An 18,993-nucleotide genomic window follows, 5' to 3' on the forward strand; every position below is an offset into this window, starting at 1 on the left:
TTTGAATCATTGACAATCGAGTCAGGTTTACAATTAAACGTTAGTTGGTGAATCCCTAATTGTCCTTATATAACTGCATACATCATAAACATAGCGATCTAAACATAGATACCTAGTTATGAATTCCAGTTCATAAGATAATGCATGCGTGTTTTAGTAAACATGCATAATAGCATTTAACATGTATCATCTCAACTCATTCTATGCTCAAATATTTATAATAAACTTCTTATAACATATTTTGTATCATACTAAAGATATGTTCTCAATGTCGGTCAAATCATAGCTCAACGGTTCATTTAACGTGCTCTTACATATATCAAACCAACTTACTTCATGCTCAAATATCTATGACATGCAGCTTAAACCATACTTTTATGCATAAATAAGAGAACCCTCACCACCATTTAGATGTGGTGGATTAATCAAACATTCACATGGTATCAGAGCCCTTTCGGTTTAACAACCCTGATCCTTTCTTCTCTATGGCTTCCGAATCTTGTTATCATTTCTTTCTTTCAATACTCTAATCCATATGATCACCATCAAACTTTCTTCCTCCAATTATCTTCTTTGGAAAAGCCAACTTCTCCTTCTCCTTGAGAGTCAAGACATGCTGGGCTATGTCGATGGAACTATGGTTCCACCACCTCGCTTTGAACCAGAAACCTCCTCAACATTCAACCCCAAATATTTGGCATGGAGAGCAGCCGATCAACGACTTCTCTGTCTCCTGCTCTCCTCTCTCACTGAGGAAGTCATGGTTGTTGTCGTTGGTCTCTCTACTGCACGTGATGTTTGGCTTGCGTTGGAAACTACGTTCAGCCATCAGTCAAAAGCTCGTGAACTAAGACTCAAGGATGACTTGCAGTTGATGAAACGTGGCACAAAACCTGTTGCTGAGTATGCCCGTGCCTTCAAAAAAAATTGTGACCAACTTCATGCCATTGGCAGACCCGTCGAGGACATTGATAAAGTGCACTGGTTCCTTCGTGGACTCGGCACCGAATTTTCAGCTTTTTCTACTGCTCAGATGGCTCTCACCCTATCCCCTGTTTTGCAGATCTAGTATCTAAAACTGAAAGTTTTGAGTTGTTCCAGCGCTCTCTTGAGTCCTCTGACTCCACTCCTACAGCATTCACAGCCACTAATCGTGGTCGCACCCATGAAAGTCACCCTGCTTCCTTTACCAACCAGCGAGGTCGTTCTTATTCTCACAAAAACAACTCTTCTAATTGAGGACGAAACCACTCAAGTCAGGGTCGTCGACCACCTCATTGCCAAATATGCCGCAAAGAGGGCCATTATGCTGACCGCTGCAACCAACGGTATGTTCGACCTGATTCTTCTCATGCTCACCTTGCTGAAGCCTTTAACACGTCATGTTCTATTGCTGGACCCGATGCTGCTGATTGGTTTCTGGACACTGGAGCTTCGGCCCATATGACTACCGACCCATCAATTCGGGATCAATCTAAAAATTACACGGGTAAGGACTCTGTGATTGTAGAAAACGGTGCATCCCTACCCATTACCCACACCGGTACTCTTCCTCATGTTCCAAATATTCACTTATTAGATGTCTTGGTTGTCCCTCACCTCACTAAAAATCTTCTTTCCATAAGTAAATTAATGTCTGATTTTTCTCCCTCCGTTACATTTACTAATAATTTTATTAGAATCATCAAACATGAACGGTGGTGGCAATCGGCAAAAGAGATGGAGGGCTATTTTAAATAACAATAAAATTTAAAAATAGGAATCATTAAACTAAAATTTAAAGGTAGTTTTTTTAGATAAATTTTAAATAACAATAAAAAAAATGTGGCGATGAACTAATTGAAAACCAAAATTTAATAATGTTGACTTCAGAAGGAAGGAGGAGAAGCACGTTATTCACGAGGCCGTTATTTCTCCGGCGAAAAGGATCTTAATACATTCAACGCCGATCTATTTATAGTTCTCTTAAAGAAATTGATTGAAAGTGAACCAGAGAGAGCAACTGCCATGGACGCCATTGAACACACCACCGTCAACACCAATGGCATCAAAATGCACATTGCCTCCATAGGCACAGGCCCCGTCGTTCTTCTTCTCCACGGCTTTCCCGAGCTCTGGTACTCATGGCGCCACCAGCTTCTCTACCTTTCTTCCGTCGGATATCGAGCCATTGCACCGGACCTCCGCGGCTATGGCGATACCGACTCTCCAGAATCGCATACTTCCTACACTGCGCTCCATATCGTCGGTGATTTGGTTGGGGCTTTGGACGAGCTTGGTATTGAGAAGGTGTTTCTTGTAGGGCACGATTGGGGGGCGATCATCGCGTGGTACTTTTGCCTGTTTAGACCTGATAGAATCAAGGCCTTGGTGAATCTGAGTGTTCAGTTCTTCCCTAGAAATCCGAAAATTTCTTTCATCGAACGATTCAGAGCTGTGTATGGTGATGATTTCTATATGTGCAGGTTTCAGGTGAATCTCAACTTTGATTGACTTCTAAGAAGAGATCTAATGGGTTTTATTCCGGTCTGATTTTGGTCCTAATTTCGATTAATCTCTGTGTTTATCTTAGTTGCTTGTAGTTGGATATATGGTGTAATCAATTTGTTTTCTACTACTGATGCTCATAGCTGTAGTGTTTTAGTGTTCTGGTGTAGATTTGATCTGTGCACTCACTCACATACACAATTGAAACCCTAATTATGTGAAATCACTGTACTGTTGAAGAATCAAACCTTAAAATATTGCTTTTCTTAACATATTCAAAAGTTCTATACAGCTTTTAGACTGTTTCATCTTTGACAAAATTAATTTCAGATCTACAAGCTGTTAAATCTTACTAATTTTTTCTTCTCTTCTGCAAGTGATTGCAAACTTTCCTGGAACAGAGTTTTGTAGAAGTTGTAGTTGACAGTCGAGTACCCTATTGGAACATTCCTTTTGACCTTTTTGTGATTCTCTCTTGATTCATTAAGTTGCAGATTAGAGAGAGTCCCATCTGAATTTTGATTCATCATCTGTTTGATTCATCAAATTTTGAGAGCCATATCGAACTTTGATATCAAAATAAAGTCTGTTCTACTGATAGACCATGTTTTATTAACTTATAGAGCAATTTCTGATATCATTTTTGTTGGAAACATGGGGATGGCTCATGCAAGCAGGAGAGATACAAATGAATTGATTGTGGTTCTATAATACATTCATGGCATCTAAGACAACTAAGTGTAGATTGATTTGTAACAGGTTCCAGGGGAGGCAGAAGCAGATTTTTTCTGCATCGACACAGCTCAACTCTTCAAGTCAACACTATCTAATAGAAGTACTCATGCTCCATGCTTGCCTAAAGAGTACGGATTTCGCGCGATCCCGCCGCCAGAAAACCTTCCATCTTGGTTGACGGAAGAAGATATCAACCATTATGCTTCCAAATTTAAGGAGACGGGCTTCACTGGAGCATTGAACTACTATCGCGCTTTTGACCTGTAAGCCATGTTTATTTACAACCCAAGTTCTCTGTTAATACCATTCCAATCCTACACTCTTCTCTGCGTTCTAAGTTTAACAATGGTTTCGTGTTTCGACATTAAATACATGTTCTGTTTAATTCTGATGCATTTTCATGGTGAGAAACTGTCGAATTACACAACCTTAGATTTTTACTTAACCTAAAGTCGCTACGTTATATGTATATGTATATTATGTATATATATGGTTCCCACATCGGTTGAAGAGAAGAACGGAGAATTCTCTATAAGAGTGTGTAAACTTCTCCTTAATAGACATGTTTTGAAAATCTTGAAGGGAAGTTTGAAAGGAAAAGCCCAAAAAGGACAATAATTGTTGGTTAGACTGTTACAAATGGTATTAGAGTCTCGAGTGATGTACTAGCAAGGAGACTGAGCCCCAAAGGGGGTAGACACTAGACAATGTGCATGCGAGAACATTGGGCCCCGAAGAGGGGTGGATTGGGGGTCCCACATCGATTGTAGAGGGAAAAAGTGTAAGCAAGTGGATTGGGGGTCCTACATCGATTGTAGAGGGAAAAAGTGTAAGCAAGTATGCTGGCCCCGAAGAGGTGCTTGTGAGATCCCACATTGGTTGAAGAAGGAACAAAGTATTCTTTATAACGGTGTGGAATCCTCTTTCTTACCAGACACGTTTTAAAAACCTTGAGGGAAAGCACTAAAGTTAAAACCCTATATAGGACAATATCTGCTAGCGAAACCTCGAGATAAAGCCCAAAAGGACAATATCTATTAGCGGTGAGCTTAAACGGTTACAATTTGACTTTATTTTGCTCGCTTATAAATGAAATACATATCGTTAGCTATAGGTTGTTGAAGGCAGCGGATAACGTTGATGGTTGATTATGATATATGAGTTGAATTGATGTTTATTGCAGAACCTGGGAGCTGACGGGGCCATGGACGGGAGCACAGATTCAGGTACCTGTGAAATTCATCGTTGGAGATTTGGATATAACGTATCATTTTGAAGGAGCCAAGGAATATATCCATAATGGGGGATTCAAAAGGGACGTGCCATTGCTGGAGGAAGTTGTTATTGTAGAAGATGCTGGTCACTTTGTACACGAAGAAAGGCCTCATGAAATCAATACTCACATTCATGACTTCATCAACAAATTCTGACCTCCATTTGCATTGTTGTATGGGTGAATTCACCTGATGATAATGTTTATCATCTTCTTTTCATTGGATCTTCTTTCTATTGGATCTTCTTTATGTTGGATGAAGTCCCATGCTTATCATCTTGTTTATCATCTTCTTTCTATTGGATCTTCTTTTTGTTGGATGAAGTCCCACGTCTCCTAATTTAAGGAATGATCATAGGTTTATAAACAAACAATAATTTCTCAGTCTCCTATAATGGTTTCTTTGTTTTTACTCATTAAATATTTTTTAAAACTTTTCCAATTTCTCATTTATTTCCTCTTTTCTTAAATATCAAAATTTTAAATAAAAATAAATAACTAGGATTATGGACAAAATAACAGTTTTATTTTTAAAATTATATTCTTACACCTATTCCAAGCATATTTTTCTTCTTACAGACTAGAGTCTCAGTCCCCTCCGTCTACAATAAAATCTCATGACCTAATTATCTTACTTGAATTTTAAGAATATATAATAAATTTCAACACCCAAATATATAATTTGATTTAAGGTTGTTCTTTCCTAACTCGAGTTAAGTTTAAAGAAATTAGTTATTTTAACACCCAAATAGATACATAATTTAAGTCGAAAAAAATAAATATTTTAAAAAATTTAAACATATTTATGTTACTTTTTAAAATTGGCATCTTTCAAACATACTATTAATTATCCAAAACTTACTCTAAAATAAAGATATTTTTATTAATTTAATTTAATTATGATTTAAAAAACGAATCATCCTAATTATTAGGAAGAAAAAAAAAACTAAATATTCTAAAATTGGGTTAAGAAACAAAATGCAAGCAAAATAAGCGGAAGAATCGGGCATCCTCCTATTTTTAATTTTTAACCTCCAAAAAAAACTTTATTTATTAACAATTTTCCAAGAGCTTCCCTCAACGCCATCCCTCCAAATAAAAAAAAATAAAAAAAATTAATAAATAAATAAATAAAAAGAGACGAAAAAACAAATAAATAAATAAAAACAAAAAACAAAAAACAACAGTAGCCATGAAATTTATCTCAGCCATTGTGGTAATTCTGTGCCTGTGCATGGCGACAAAGCGCCACGACGCCACCCGCCCCGTCGAGGAAGGGATGACCCTAATCGAGGAAATGTGTAGCCAAACCAAACACAAGGAGCTGTGCGTGGACTCCCTGACCTCGGACCCCAACAGCTACCCGGCCGACAAGACGGGGCTAGCCCTGGTGGCCCTCCGCTTCGCCTCTTCCAACGCCTCGGACATCTCGGAGAGCATCAAGGTGATGTTCAATGACTCGACCCTGTCCAAGCCGATGGTGCAGGAGGCTCTCCTCGACTGCCTTGACGAGTACCTAGACGCGTCCCAACAGCTGGACGACTCCATTGCAGCGCTGACGGTGAAGGCGTATGGGGACCTGGAGAAATGGGTGAATATAGCCATGACGGATGTGCGCACGTGTGGGACGGAGTTGGGCAGCGAGCGCCCACCGCTGCTGACGGAGAGGAATGATGTGTTTATTAAGCTGTGTGAAATTGCGCTGACCATTTCCAAGATTGCGCAGGGTGAAAAGAACTGATTATAATTATTATTATTATTCTATTTCTTGTACGGAGGACCCAAATCGCTGGCTAAGCCATTTTTATTTGTGGTTAAGCTTAGAGGGAGATATTGGGGTTTGGATAAAAACACAAAACTTTAATTACTTTTGAAACATAATTTTTTTTTTTTTTTTTTTTTTTTTTTTTTTAATAATGTTTTGTGGGTAATGGCCATCTCATGTTATTATGCCTTTTGGGTCTTTTTCTAATAAAAATCTATATGTTTCATCAAATTCAACCTTTCCATTTATACCTTATGCTTAAACCAAAATAACCTAATTGATTTGTTCAGATATTCACGACCAAGAAACATTAAATTCTCTTTTGGATCCAGTTTGGATATGGAAGGCCCGGAAAAGAGGAGGAAAGACTAATGCCAATAAACCTCTATTATTAAATTCAGAGGAGGAAAGACTAATGCCAATAAACGGGTGAATTCAGCCTGATAGTACTCTATTTTATTATTGTACCCTGATAGTACTCTATTTTATTATTGTACCCTGATAGTACTCTATTTTATTATTGTACGCTATCCAGTGTAATTCCAGTGTAATAGTACCCTATTTATCCAATCCAATGTAATAGTACCCTATTTTTAGAACGTCTAACTATTTAATATAATTTATCTAATGGGTTATACACATATCCACAAAATTGGTATGACATTAGTGAAAAAGTTAGTATATTCATCAAAATGGTGATCTCGGTTGACTGGTGTATATAGAATCATAGAGGGAGATGATCTATAAAGTATAGTTGATTCGTGTATATAGAATAAATGTTTTCATCTATATATTTAATGAAAATTTTGAAGGTAGTAGGTTTGTCTAAGACTTAAGATCTTCGGCACGTAAATGCGGCATTTTATGCTTTATAAAGTATAGTTGAAGAATTTGAGACATGTAAAAATATTAATGAAAGTTTTGAAATGAGGCCTCAAAATTTTAATCACAGGTATAGATTAAAAAGGTGTGAGGATATTTTTATATTAACTTTTCCATACCTTTAAAAGATATTATATTTAAAATTGTTTAAGCCCATTAACAAAGAAGTAAGTGATAAAAATAAATTAATTGGAAAAGGAAAAATAAGTAAGGAAAAAAACACAAAATAATAAAATCATCATCGAACGGCATTTGTGTGGTCTTGGCTGAACTCATCATCTCTCTCTCCTTCTCTCTCTCTTCTTCCCCTCACTGTTATCTCGTGGCCTTCTTCGCTTCAATCCCCTTTGCTTAATTCTCTATCACCGATGCGTGACGATTCACAGCTCCGACACCCTCTTCTTCTGATTCCTCTGCGTTGCGATTTCTTTTTGTTATTGAGATTTCGCCAGTGGCCGCCTCGATTCTGAGTTTCTGTTCCGCTTTCCTTCCACCACGGGAGTGGTTGTTTAATTTAATGCTAGTTGGATTCAATGAGATTTTCCTCTCCCACTAGAGATGACATCCGCTCCTTCGATGTCAGGTATGGCACCAGTACAACTTGTGAATTCTTTTTATTTTTGTATGTTTGATTGGGAAATGGCAACAGATTATTTCACTTGAGGATAGGCGTCCGGTGGTTTGAGAGGTTTTGAGCTTTATTTTGTTTCTTTTGGGAGACTTTGTTGACTGTTGGCTTGGTATAGTAGGGGAATTTGGCCTACTAGCTGTATAGATTGTGTGTTTTTGACGGTAATTTTCTGAATTTGTAGTTTCTTTAGGATGCGTGAATATATGTAAATTCTCGAAAGGCGAGGGAAGTGGTCGGTATGATTGCAGTGTTCTCTCGTGTGCATGGAAGGCTCCGAGGGTCTTGACGGGTTTTCTTGCAAGCACCACTCATTCTCCTCAGTGCTCCTCTTTCTTGTATTCAAGAAATGGCAAAAGAAGCAGAATCAATTCTGTAAGTGGTTTGTTATGCTTGAATTATACGAATTTTGACCACTGAACAGGTTACTTTATTCATTATATCATGTTAACATTTTTTTATCTCGTTGTCAATTAGATTCTCCTATATTGGAACACTATCACAAGTTACCGAGTTTTGTATCTTATCCACTCTTGGAACATTTGTGGAAGTCATCCACTTATCATGTTATCATGTTTGGTTCCTTTTTCCTTTCCTATTTTACGTTTCTGTTTAGCTTTTTATAAAATATGGGCTGAACGGTGAATGGTGAAAGTCTTATGATTGGTTGAAGACTGTTCGTAGTTACTTTCAGCAATTTTGTTGAAGTACTATCATTTTGACATTGGTATAGTTTTTCTCACCCAAATCCTCTTCCAAGGTGGCGGAGAAATACCTTCATGCCAAAAAGTATCATAGCGAATCTTCAGATACCAATTAAGCACTTCATTGAAGTAAAACAAGTCTTTTTCAAGTTTCAAGTGCCAAGAATTATTTTGACACTAATTACTTCCAATTCTATTGCATGGAAGTTGCTGGAAAACAACGAACTAAATACTGAACTTTAGCATCATTCTGAAACTAATGCCAAATTATTGCAGCCTCTTATCTTTTATTTTATATGACTTGATAAAGATTTCTTCTGCGCAACTCCTATATGTATATATATAACAATGGCTGTTTTTTTTTTTTGTACATTTCAGAGATTTGAACCTATGAATATTGGGGGATGGTATTCCAATTTAGTTACCAACCACGTACACCTTGGAAGATTACTTAAATCAAGTCAGCTTCATGATATTTGTAGAAGGACGAAATTCTGTTGCTCTTCATTCTTGTCTTCAGATGCCTTTGACGAGGTTTCTCCTGAAGGTTTGTGGGAGGTACATATTGTCAATTGCTGAATGTGGTGACTCTATACTTTACTCTTCAAGATAGAATATCCCTTTTAGCTTTATGTTTCGCTAATTTTTACTCTCCAACCTCAGGACCTTAAGCCTACTGTCTCCTATTTGTCACCTAAGGAACTGGAATTGGTGCATAATGCTCTAAAGGTGAGCTACCGTACCTGCCAAACTTAGCATAATTTTTTATGTGTACAACTACTTAGGTGCGTCGGCCCTACATTTTCCCCCCTTTACTTGGGTATAGCTTGCTTTCGAGGCTCATGATGGCCAGAAAAGACGTAGTGGAGAGCCCTTCATTATTCATCCAGTTGAGGTTGCTCGAATTCTTGGGGAGCTTGTAAGTTCTTTGTATCCTTTTTCAGGTAGAAAGAAAATTAGCTTGCAGTCTATGACTGAAAAGAGTGTTTTTATATGTTAGGAATTAGATTGGGAGACTATTGCTGCTGGATTGCTCCATGACACAGTTGAAGACACAGATGTTGTTACCTTTGAAAAAATAGAAGAGGAATTTGGTGCTACTGTTCGTCATATTGTTGAAGGAGAGACTAAGGTCATTTAATTTTTCTTTTCTTTTTGTCTTACTATTGATGTTTGGGTCTTTACCCTCTTAGCATGTCATGGTCAATGACCTTCTTGATTGATCTTCAATATCTTTCCATTTAGGTGTCTAAACTGGGTAAGTTGAAATGCAAAAATGAAGGCAATTCAGTACAAGATGTAAAAGCTGATGATCTGCGACAGATGTTTATAGCTATGACAGAAGAGGTGATATTTCTGTAATTACTGTTGTCTATGTCGTCATTCTTTCATGTAGCTTTAAAAAAACTAAAGGGAACTTTTGTTTCAGGTCCGTGTGATCATTGTCAAATTAGCAGATCGCTTGCATAACATGCGCACTCTTTCACACATGCCTCCTCATAAGCAGGTTGCTTATTATCTTTTAAGAGTATATGGTTGTTGACCTTTATTTGGTACTAGATTTAACACTTTTGCTTCATGTCCAGTCCAGCATTGCAAGGGAAACATTGCAGGTTTTTGCTCCTCTTGCTAAGTTGCTGGGTATGTACCAGATCAAGGTATGACCCGTTATTTCTCAGTTAATGTTATTATTCTTATTCTTATTCTTATTATTTGTGTTTTGCTTGTATCTTTTTATTTTATTTTATTTTATTTTTGCTGCAATTAGAACTTGTTAATGTTGGTTCCTAAGTTGTGTTTCTTTACCTCAGATTGCAAATAATTTTATAAGCAGATGACATTCGTCTCTTTTACTTGATTTCCATAAAGTGCATTTCTTATCATATGATGCATTGCTCTATCTTTTGAAATTATTTTTATATCATGGCACCATGATAACTATTGCAGTCAGAACTAGAAAACCTTTCTTTCATGTATACCAATCCTGAAGATTATTCCAAGGTCAAAAGAAGAGTTGCAGACCTTTCTAAAGAACACGAGAAAGAATTGATAGAGGTAATGCTGTTATCTTTTTCATTAATTTCTCTTGTGATTTCAATTAGGCATCTTGTTATTTTATCATTTACAAACTAATGAACGTTTTATAGCAAGTAAATAACTAAATATTACTTTTTAAATAACTGATATTTCAACCTTTAAAAAAAATTGAAGGCCACTCTTAATGGGAATGAGAATGAGACAAGATTGGGATCAATAATTGATTATCAATTTAAAGTAAATATGTGAGATCCATTATAGAAACTTAAGAATCGAAAATCAAAATGGAAAATGTCAACCTAAGCACAGTTCAATTGGTTAAGGCGTTACAACCCTAAACAAAAGGTCAGAAGTTTGAATCGTGCCCCTATATTGTTGAACTCAAGAAAAAAATGGATATGCAATACTATACCTTTAGGATATTTCATTTGATGTAAGACGGCCTACATGTCAAACACCAATAATTTGTTGAAGAAAGATTGATTTCGTTTTCTATCCAATTCCTAACAGATCAATGTAGCCAATGATAAATATGGTAATTGAAGTTCTTTCAGCATATGAAGGGATTGCATGGAATCTAGTTGATTTTGATATACTGTTTTGTTTTGTTTTGTTTTCAAGAAGTAGGAAATACCTAATTCTTTATTTCTGTCTCTCTCACAACTGTGGAACTAACAATCATTTGTCATTGAGGCGATATTTAAATGAACTCTAAAATGCTATCTTCCTTATAACTACAAGGTTTAAATTAACATACTTATTGTAGGCAAAGAAAATTTTGACGAAGAAGATTCAGGAAGATCAGTTCCTAGACCTTATGACTCTGAGAACTGAAGTTCGATCTGTATGTAAGGAGCCTTTCAGGTATAGCTTTGATTGCCTCCTTTGCAGTTTCCACTTTCTTCACTTGCACTCATCTTAAGGGTTGGGTTATACATATAGATAAGAAAAGGTTTCTTTTTCTCAGACGAGTAGTTTCTCAGTGGTTTGTCTGTGCTGCAATGATACTTGAGTCCATAGATACGTTAAGCATTTAAGTTTCTGCTTGAAATTTTTCTCCTTCACCTCTTTCACAATGCAATCTTGCGTCCTGATTTAAATTCAGAATTTTTATGGAATCTTAATGAATAATACATTGGCTATCATTTTGCAGCATCTATAAAGCTGTTCTCAAGTCTCAATGTTCAATCAGTGAGGTTAACCAGATTGCACAGGTTTGTTTTAAAATCCAATATTTCACATGACATTTGATGCAGGTTTCATGTCTTCTTGTTAATGATATATGCCTTTCTTTTTAAAAATCCAGCTTCGCATTATCATACAACCAAAGCCTTGCATTGGTGTTGGACCATTCTGTAGCCTGCAGCAGGTAGTTTGTTTTTGCTGTTACGAAATTCAATGATGTTGGTTATCCTGTAATTACTGTAATACTTCAATAAACCATCGTTTTTGCGTTATTGTATTTTCTGTAGATTTGTTATCACGTTCTTGGGTTGGTACATGGAATATGGACCCCTATTCCTAGAGCTGTGAGTAAACTGCAACTTCTCTTATGGTTTTACACAAAACTGATTGTATATTGGTGAATACTGACCTGCTCTCTGTAACAGATGAAAGATTATATAGCAACTCCAAAACCTAATGGTTATCAAAGTCTTCACACAAGTGTAATCCCGTTCCTTTATGAGAGTATGTTCCGGCTAGAAGTTCAGGTATTTAAATATTCTAGTTTTAGCGCGTAGTATCAATTGGTTTTTCACATCTGAACTGCATTTAGGGAAGTTCTTTTTTGAGCTTACCTCTCCTTGCTAAAACTTTTAGTTTAAAAAACATTTGATTGCTTAATCTATCATTTTTAGTTGGTGGTTGCATATCGAAGTTAATAAAAATACTGGTTATTTTGGCAGATCAGAACTGAGGAGATGGACCTAATAGCTGAAAGAGGCATTGCTGCTCACTATTGTGGAGGTGGGCTTGTAACTAGCCCAGTTAGAAATTCTATGCCCAATTCTAGAAGTTCAAGAAGGAAAGCTGTCTGTCTCAGTGATGCAAACATTGCACTCAGGGTATTTATTTACCTTTCCTGGTTGTAGACTTTTCGAGGTGTTAAGATGAGCCTTTTGAGGAACTAGTCTGGATTTGTTAATTTCATGGATGAAGCCTTTGATTTCTTCCAGATTGGCTGGCTCAATGCTATAAGAGAATGGCAAGAAGAGTTTGTTGGTAACATGAGCTCAAGAGAATTTGTGGATACTGTAACCAGAGATTTATTAGGCAGTCGGGTCTTTGTTTTTACGCCAAGAGGAGAGGTATAAATGGCTAAAATCAGAACATTTTCTATGTCATGCTTATTAAGTTTGTAACTATAACTGTCTTTAAACATCTGCAGATTAAAAATCTACCTAAAGGTGCTACTGTGATTGACTATTCATACATGATACACACGGAAATTGGTAACACGATGGTAGCTGCAAGGGTAATGTTTCAAGTGTTGACTGGAAGATTGCCTTTCCATATGTCTCATAACAGATGGATTATGCCTGTGTTTCTTGATCGACTGGATATTGACCTTCCATGTGTGACTTTGGCATTGTAGGTGAATGGTAACCTCGTTTCTCCTACGCATGTTCTTGCTAATGCAGAAGTTGTTGAGATAATCACATATAATGTAAGTTGCGATTTTGAGTTATATTACTAATGACAATTGGAAGCTTTTCCTATCTCTTTAGCTTTTGGGTAATCCTTGTCTTTCCTCTGATTGAATTAATTTACTCTGATTGAATTAACTGCTTTCTGTTTTTTCCTTTCTGCATATGCCTAGAGTATGCTGATATTTGGCGTCCTTAGATAAAGCAATTGCTGCTTAAGAAAATATAATATTCTTTAATCTCACCTGGAGCACTAATAAGATATCAAAAGTGAAATCTGAAAACAAATTAGGACATACTTGCATGTCAAAATATACTGTATTTGACTTTCTGGATTTTGACTTAGGGTATGATGTATAGATGTGCATGTGCTTACCTTTCAAAGCTAAAACTCGTTGTCTCATGACTACAATCACTACTAAAAAATTTATCATCTCGTGCCTATAATTACTACATAAAAATTTTATCATCTTGGGTCTACAATCACTGCATAGTCTTCTAATCTATAGAAACTGATACGAGAGCTCAGAAGAGTGTTGAACATTTTCAAATGTGTTCTGGAAAAGTTACACGATATATTTTCCCTGAAAAGAATATGAAGTTTTAAACTCTAGTACAGTCATGGTCATGCATTAAGCTTCCTTCAAGCAGCATGATGTGTTCTGTTAATCGGACAATTTACCGTCTGCTTTTTCCCCTCATTTGGTTGAGTTTGATCGTTCAGGCAGTCTTTTCAAATATTTTAATTTCATTTATTTATTTGATGCTAGTTTTATCAAGGTCAGGTATTACATGTTTGAACCAATAGGTGGTTTTCTGGATATTCACTCAAAGTAAGTAAAAATAGTGATAGTAGGGGAGGAAGTGAAAAGCGAAATTTGCACCATTTGGCATTATGGAACTCATGGAGAAAGAGAAATTAACTTGAAAGAGAAATTTGCACCACTAGGTAATAATGCAAAATGCCCAGGAGTTTAGAGAAATTAACTTTTTAATTAGTTTTCGAGCTTGAATTAGTTTACTGTATGTCCAGTATGTATAGATTCTTGATAAGATACGTATATGGACATTTCCAAACTTAATCCCACCATTTTTCAACTTCACCATTTTAGTTTTAAACTTCTGATGAACAGGTGTCATGATTGGCCATTTTTCTCTGTTTGCAGGCACTTTCTGGAAAATCAGCTTATCAACGGCATAAACAATGGTTGCAACATGCAAAAACACGAAGTGCTAGACACAAGATTATGAAGGTATGGTCGGTCATAATGAATTATACCTTACGGATATATTGCTTTTGCTTTTGTTCTCTTTTGCCCATCACAACGAATGGAATGCCAGAGTTTTCAACAAGGTGTTTGAAGCCATTTTTTAACATACGATATTTTTGTCTTTATTTTGATGTAAACATGATTGAATTACTCTTTAACCACACTTATTGGAGAAGTTTTTTTCAACTTCATTAGGATAGAACTTATTATTATTATTATTATTATTATTTTCTCTTGTAACATTTCATACCATCAATGAAATTGTTATGTATAAAAAAATAAAAACAATCTCATTCTTTTTGCAGTTTTTAAGGGAACAAGCTTCACTGTCGGCTGCTGAAATAACAGCAGATACCATTACTGACTTCATTGCTGATTCCGATGAGGAAAGTGAGACAGAAGAACCGCCAGTTGTCTCCACTATAAAAAAGCCTCTCTGGGAGAAAATTTTGGATATGGTGGATATTTCATCCACTCGGAAAAACATTAAAGACAACTCTCAGTCGAAAAATAACAAGGTGTCTGTTCCCAGAGTGAACGGCAAACATAACCACTATGTAAATGTAAAGTTGAAAGCAGAAGGAGATATATTATCGATGGGTAATGGGGTTGCCAGGATTATTCAACCATTATACAAGGACATCTTGCCTGGTTTGGATAGTTGGCTAATCAGCAAGGTTACCTCTTGGCACAGTCTTGAAGGGCATTCTATTCAATGGCTTTGTGTTGTTTGCATAGATCGAAAAGGTAAGTCGGTCACATTAAGCTCCCTACTGTACATAAGGTATAAATAGTATGTGATTGTTTGATATCTAGAATGCTTTCAAAGATATTTCTTCTGGCGTAAGGCTTTTGTTGGGGAATTGATTAACAAAAACTCTGTAAAGTAACTGTAGTAGAGCTATAATTTCAGGCATAATGGGCGAGGTTACAACAGAATTGGCGGCAGCAGGCATCACTGTTTGTTCCTGCGTGGTGAGTGTCCATTTTTGTTCCTGCATGTTTGTTGAACGTCATCTCCTTATTCTTAGCTCTACCCTCATCTAAGTAGCTGTCATTATGAATAAAATGGTCAGGCCGAGATGGATAGAGGAAGAGGATTAGCCGTCATGTTGTTTCATGTTGAAGGGAACCTGGACAGTATGGTAATGCATAACATCAACTTTCTCTTGGTTTCTTGCATCTGTTATGCACCCACACAAACCTCTGTTTATGGTCGAACCGATCACTCATCTTCGGAACTCTGACAACGTAACTATTGTTCTCAGGTCAACGCGTGCACAAGGGTCGACACAATCTTGGGTGTCTTGGGATGGTCGACAGGGTGCAGCTGGCCAAACACATTGGAAAACCAAAAATTTCTCGAGTGCTGATCGATACGGACTTCCTCAAGGGAGGAATGGGTAATTCCAAAAACACCTATGAGGAAACTACTTGATTGGAGAAATGGAGGCTTGAGTTTAAAAGTTTTGTTCCTAAGGAAACGGAAATTCCATAATATTTTTATGGTAGAATTTTGGTAGTTAGTACCATGATGTTGTGGAAAAAACCAAATAAAGTTGGTAATGAATGAGTTTTAGTATGTGGATTCAGGGCAGTGTGTATACAAACAGGAGTGAATAGGTAAAGGCAGGCATTATACTCTGTAAAGATACCATTGAGGATAGAATAACAAAGTTTACCCACCATTCTTCAGGTCTCCTACTAAGCGTTTGTATACATTTTCAAGCATAAGCAAATGCTACGCATTGCAGGTTGGAAATTGTTTGTATTGTTTTTATTTCTAACTTCTAAAAGCTTTTTATTCTCAATTCTTGGTAAGTTTCAGATTTAATCGTGGTTAACATTTTTAATATAGAAAAGGTACTTCACATTTTTGGAAAACATCTTGTGTTGTATCAATTAAAACTCCAAATTTATACTTTTTTTTTTTTTAGTGTTCATCTGGTTCTAATTACTCGGAGTAGAATTATCATTCTCTAAAATTTTGCCGAAAGTAGTAAGAAACTTATAATGTAATTTTTTAAATTAAGAGTATATTGAAAAAAATATTTATTATCTATTTGTGTGTTGCATTTTTTTTTGAATTTATATGAGTTCTTTTACTTATAGAAGTTTTATACACGCGTAAAAATTATTTAAGTATCGTATTTTTCTTATATTTTCTCAAATTTATAATAATTATTTTATTAAATATAGAATTGTTTAGGATAAACAGACTAGAAAGTAATTAGGTTGAAATGTCATTAATCATTAATATATTATATGAGAAAAATTTTAAGATTTTCTCATTTTCTCACTTAGAACAAAAAGATTGTGGGTATATTTTTTTACCTAAAAGTATTGTGGGTGAAATTTGACCTAACAAATTAGATCAAAGATCATAAGAAAATGGAAAAAAATGCTTAAGATAAAAGTTCTCCCAAATAAATTAAAGTTATTTTTCATTATTTTTATGGCGTCATTTTTCTCCAATTTTAAGCATCAAAATTGGTAATTGATGAATGACGCATGTAGGGTCAAGCGTGATTTTTCTTAATCCAAATTATGCATCAACAACACGTAAAATTAAAATGTAAAAATTTGGTTTATATAAAAATTCCTAAATGTATTTCCCGTGCTAGTAACCTTTGATTAGCTATTTAATTGACACCTCATCCCTGACGTTGGTGGTCACACCATCAATATCTAATTAATGATTAGATCAAAATTATCACCAAATTAACCCAATACTTGAAGATATAAATGGCTCCTTTTAAGTAAAGCTTAAAGTTAAGTTGCAACTTGGATTTTTTTTATAAAAAAACAATAAAAAAAAACTTGCCAATGCAATGGCATTTTAAACTCAACGAAATGGCGGCGGCCCAGCATTAAAATTTCTTTTAAAAATTAATATTTTAAATTAAAATATACAACGTTAGCTTCTAATTTATAACAGAAACAATATTTTTTTATTAAAAGAAAAAATAAATAAAATACACTTTGAAATAAAAATTTAATTTCAAGTAATTACACAATTAAATTAAAGCATTCTATATATTAATTGAATAAACTTAAAGTAGACAGAGAAATTGTGAGAAATGTCAAATCAATGACTGAAATATCTCGTTGATTCTTAAAAAACGTTGACTACGACAAGTTTTCAAAGGTCAAAATTATATATTTAGTTCATAAATTATATAACTTAAATAAATACATTTCTAAATTTTGGAGATGCTAAGGTTGTCCTTTTTTTTTTCCCCTAAAAGAATTATATCATCACAATAATATGGTTTATAATATTTAGACAATTAATTTAAAAATTCATGAAATTTGCATGTGTTACCTTCAACTTTAAAATAAAAAAAAAAAAAAATCCTTAAAACTTAAAAAAAAATATTTATCTTATCAAATTGTCAATTCTGTTTCAATTATACCTTTTAATTTTAAAAAGATTTTAAAATTTTGTGAAATTTTAAAATTTTTATTAATACCTCTAATTTCTTTTTTAATTTAAAAACATCTTTACTGTTAGTATCGATGAACTTTTGAAATTGTAGAGACAATTTTTAGACAAAGTACAAAATTTAAGCGTTTCTTTTTTATTAAACCTAATATTTATCAGTGACACTAATGGGATGTGTTCATCACATTATTTAGCTGTTTGTGAGATTATAGAACATACCTGAGATTAATTAGTCAAAATCGGAAAGCTAAGGATATAATTATATATATATATATATATATGTATGTATGTATGTATAGGTTGTTAGTACTTCCACGTTGAAGAGAAAGTAAGTCAACCAAAGGGGATTTGGAATGTGCCCACCTTTTACTAATACAACAGCCTCCTTGGTTTTCTTCCATTTAGTTTAAATTATTATTATTAGGTTTGTATTAGATCGTGATTAATTCCCTACTTTGATTTTTTTTTTTTTTTTTTTTTTTTTTTTTTTTTTTTTTTTTTTTTTTTTTTTTTTTTTTTTTTTTTTTTTTTTTTTTTTTTTTTTTTTTTTTTTTTTTTTTTTTTTTTTTTTTTTTTTTTTTTTTTTTTTTTTTTTTTTTTTTTTTTTTTTGTCTATTTTGGCGGTAATTTCTTCTCACTAAAATATATTCATTTAATTTAAAATGGTTGATACATCAATATCTAATATCGTTAAAATCATTTACACATTAATTTAGGAGAATAATGTATAAACAATATCATATATGACCTTGAACTCTTACCTTAAGGTCAATATTTATCTTATTTTCATAAATTTTAAAATTTTGTTGATCAAATTTGAAAATTTAAACAATAAAAATAGAATTTTTCAACGTTTTGAAACATAATTCAAACGTTTGGGATATATTATATATTTTTTTTTCATCAAAGTTTTTAAATAATAATTTTTGCGAGTGAAAGATTAATTTTAAAGTCATACACTAAATTTTAATAAATGAATAAAAATAGAATAAGTGTATAAATTAAAATATATGGTAAAGATCACAAACACGTAAACTTTGGAGGCGGCTTTATAGATTGGTTCCTCTTTGTCACACTTGACAATATTTTAATCCTTCTTTTTAACTTTCTAACCAAAA

The 18,993-nt window shown here is 34.5% G+C and overlaps 3 protein-coding genes across 7 annotated transcripts; all 3 read left to right on the top strand.

Moving 5' to 3' along the window:
* Positions 1-1,884: 1,884 nt before the first annotated feature.
* On the top strand, positions 1,885-4,830 carry LOC111482485 (epoxide hydrolase A-like). Its single transcript, XM_023128294.1, has 3 exons — positions 1,885-2,472; positions 3,247-3,485; positions 4,406-4,830. Exons 1-3 carry the CDS (start codon positions 2,008-2,010, stop codon positions 4,650-4,652), a joined length of 951 nt encoding a protein of 316 aa, XP_022984062.1. The 5' UTR covers positions 1,885-2,007; the 3' UTR covers positions 4,653-4,830.
* An 846-nt stretch (positions 4,831-5,676) lies between these two features.
* LOC111482494 (pectinesterase inhibitor-like) lies at positions 5,677-6,243 on the top strand. The gene has a single exon (XM_023128306.1). It carries the CDS (start codon positions 5,688-5,690, stop codon positions 6,234-6,236), a length of 549 nt encoding a protein of 182 aa, XP_022984074.1. The 5' UTR covers positions 5,677-5,687; the 3' UTR covers positions 6,237-6,243.
* A 1,146-nt stretch (positions 6,244-7,389) lies between these two features.
* On the top strand, positions 7,390-16,192 carry LOC111482468 (putative GTP diphosphokinase RSH1, chloroplastic). 5 transcript variants are annotated; one of them, XM_023128262.1, is made up of 25 exons: positions 7,390-7,725; positions 7,955-8,145; positions 8,248-8,276; positions 8,853-9,032; positions 9,138-9,203; positions 9,301-9,393; positions 9,475-9,606; positions 9,720-9,821; positions 9,904-9,981; positions 10,061-10,132; positions 10,422-10,529; positions 11,278-11,375; positions 11,665-11,725; positions 11,818-11,880; positions 11,984-12,040; positions 12,122-12,223; positions 12,419-12,577; positions 12,689-12,820; positions 12,901-12,987; positions 13,108-13,179; positions 14,326-14,412; positions 14,736-15,177; positions 15,344-15,405; positions 15,507-15,575; positions 15,699-16,192. In XM_023128262.1, the coding sequence occupies exons 2-25, from the start codon at positions 8,037-8,039 to the stop codon at positions 15,801-15,803; spliced, it is 2,565 nt and encodes an 854-aa protein (XP_022984030.1). In that variant the 5' UTR covers positions 7,390-7,725; positions 7,955-8,036; the 3' UTR covers positions 15,804-16,192. The 5 variants fall into 5 exon arrangements, with proteins under 5 accessions (XP_022984030.1, XP_022984032.1, XP_022984028.1 ...); XM_023128264.1 differs by having other exon boundaries at positions 7,964-8,145; XM_023128260.1 differs by lacking the exon at positions 8,248-8,276.
* Positions 16,193-18,993: the final 2,801 nt, after the last annotated feature.

Source organism: Cucurbita maxima, unplaced genomic scaffold (genome assembly GCF_002738345.1).
Source record: "Cucurbita maxima cultivar Rimu unplaced genomic scaffold, Cmax_1.0 Cma_Scf00007, whole genome shotgun sequence".
NCBI lineage: Eukaryota > Viridiplantae > Streptophyta > Magnoliopsida > Cucurbitales > Cucurbitaceae > Cucurbita > Cucurbita maxima.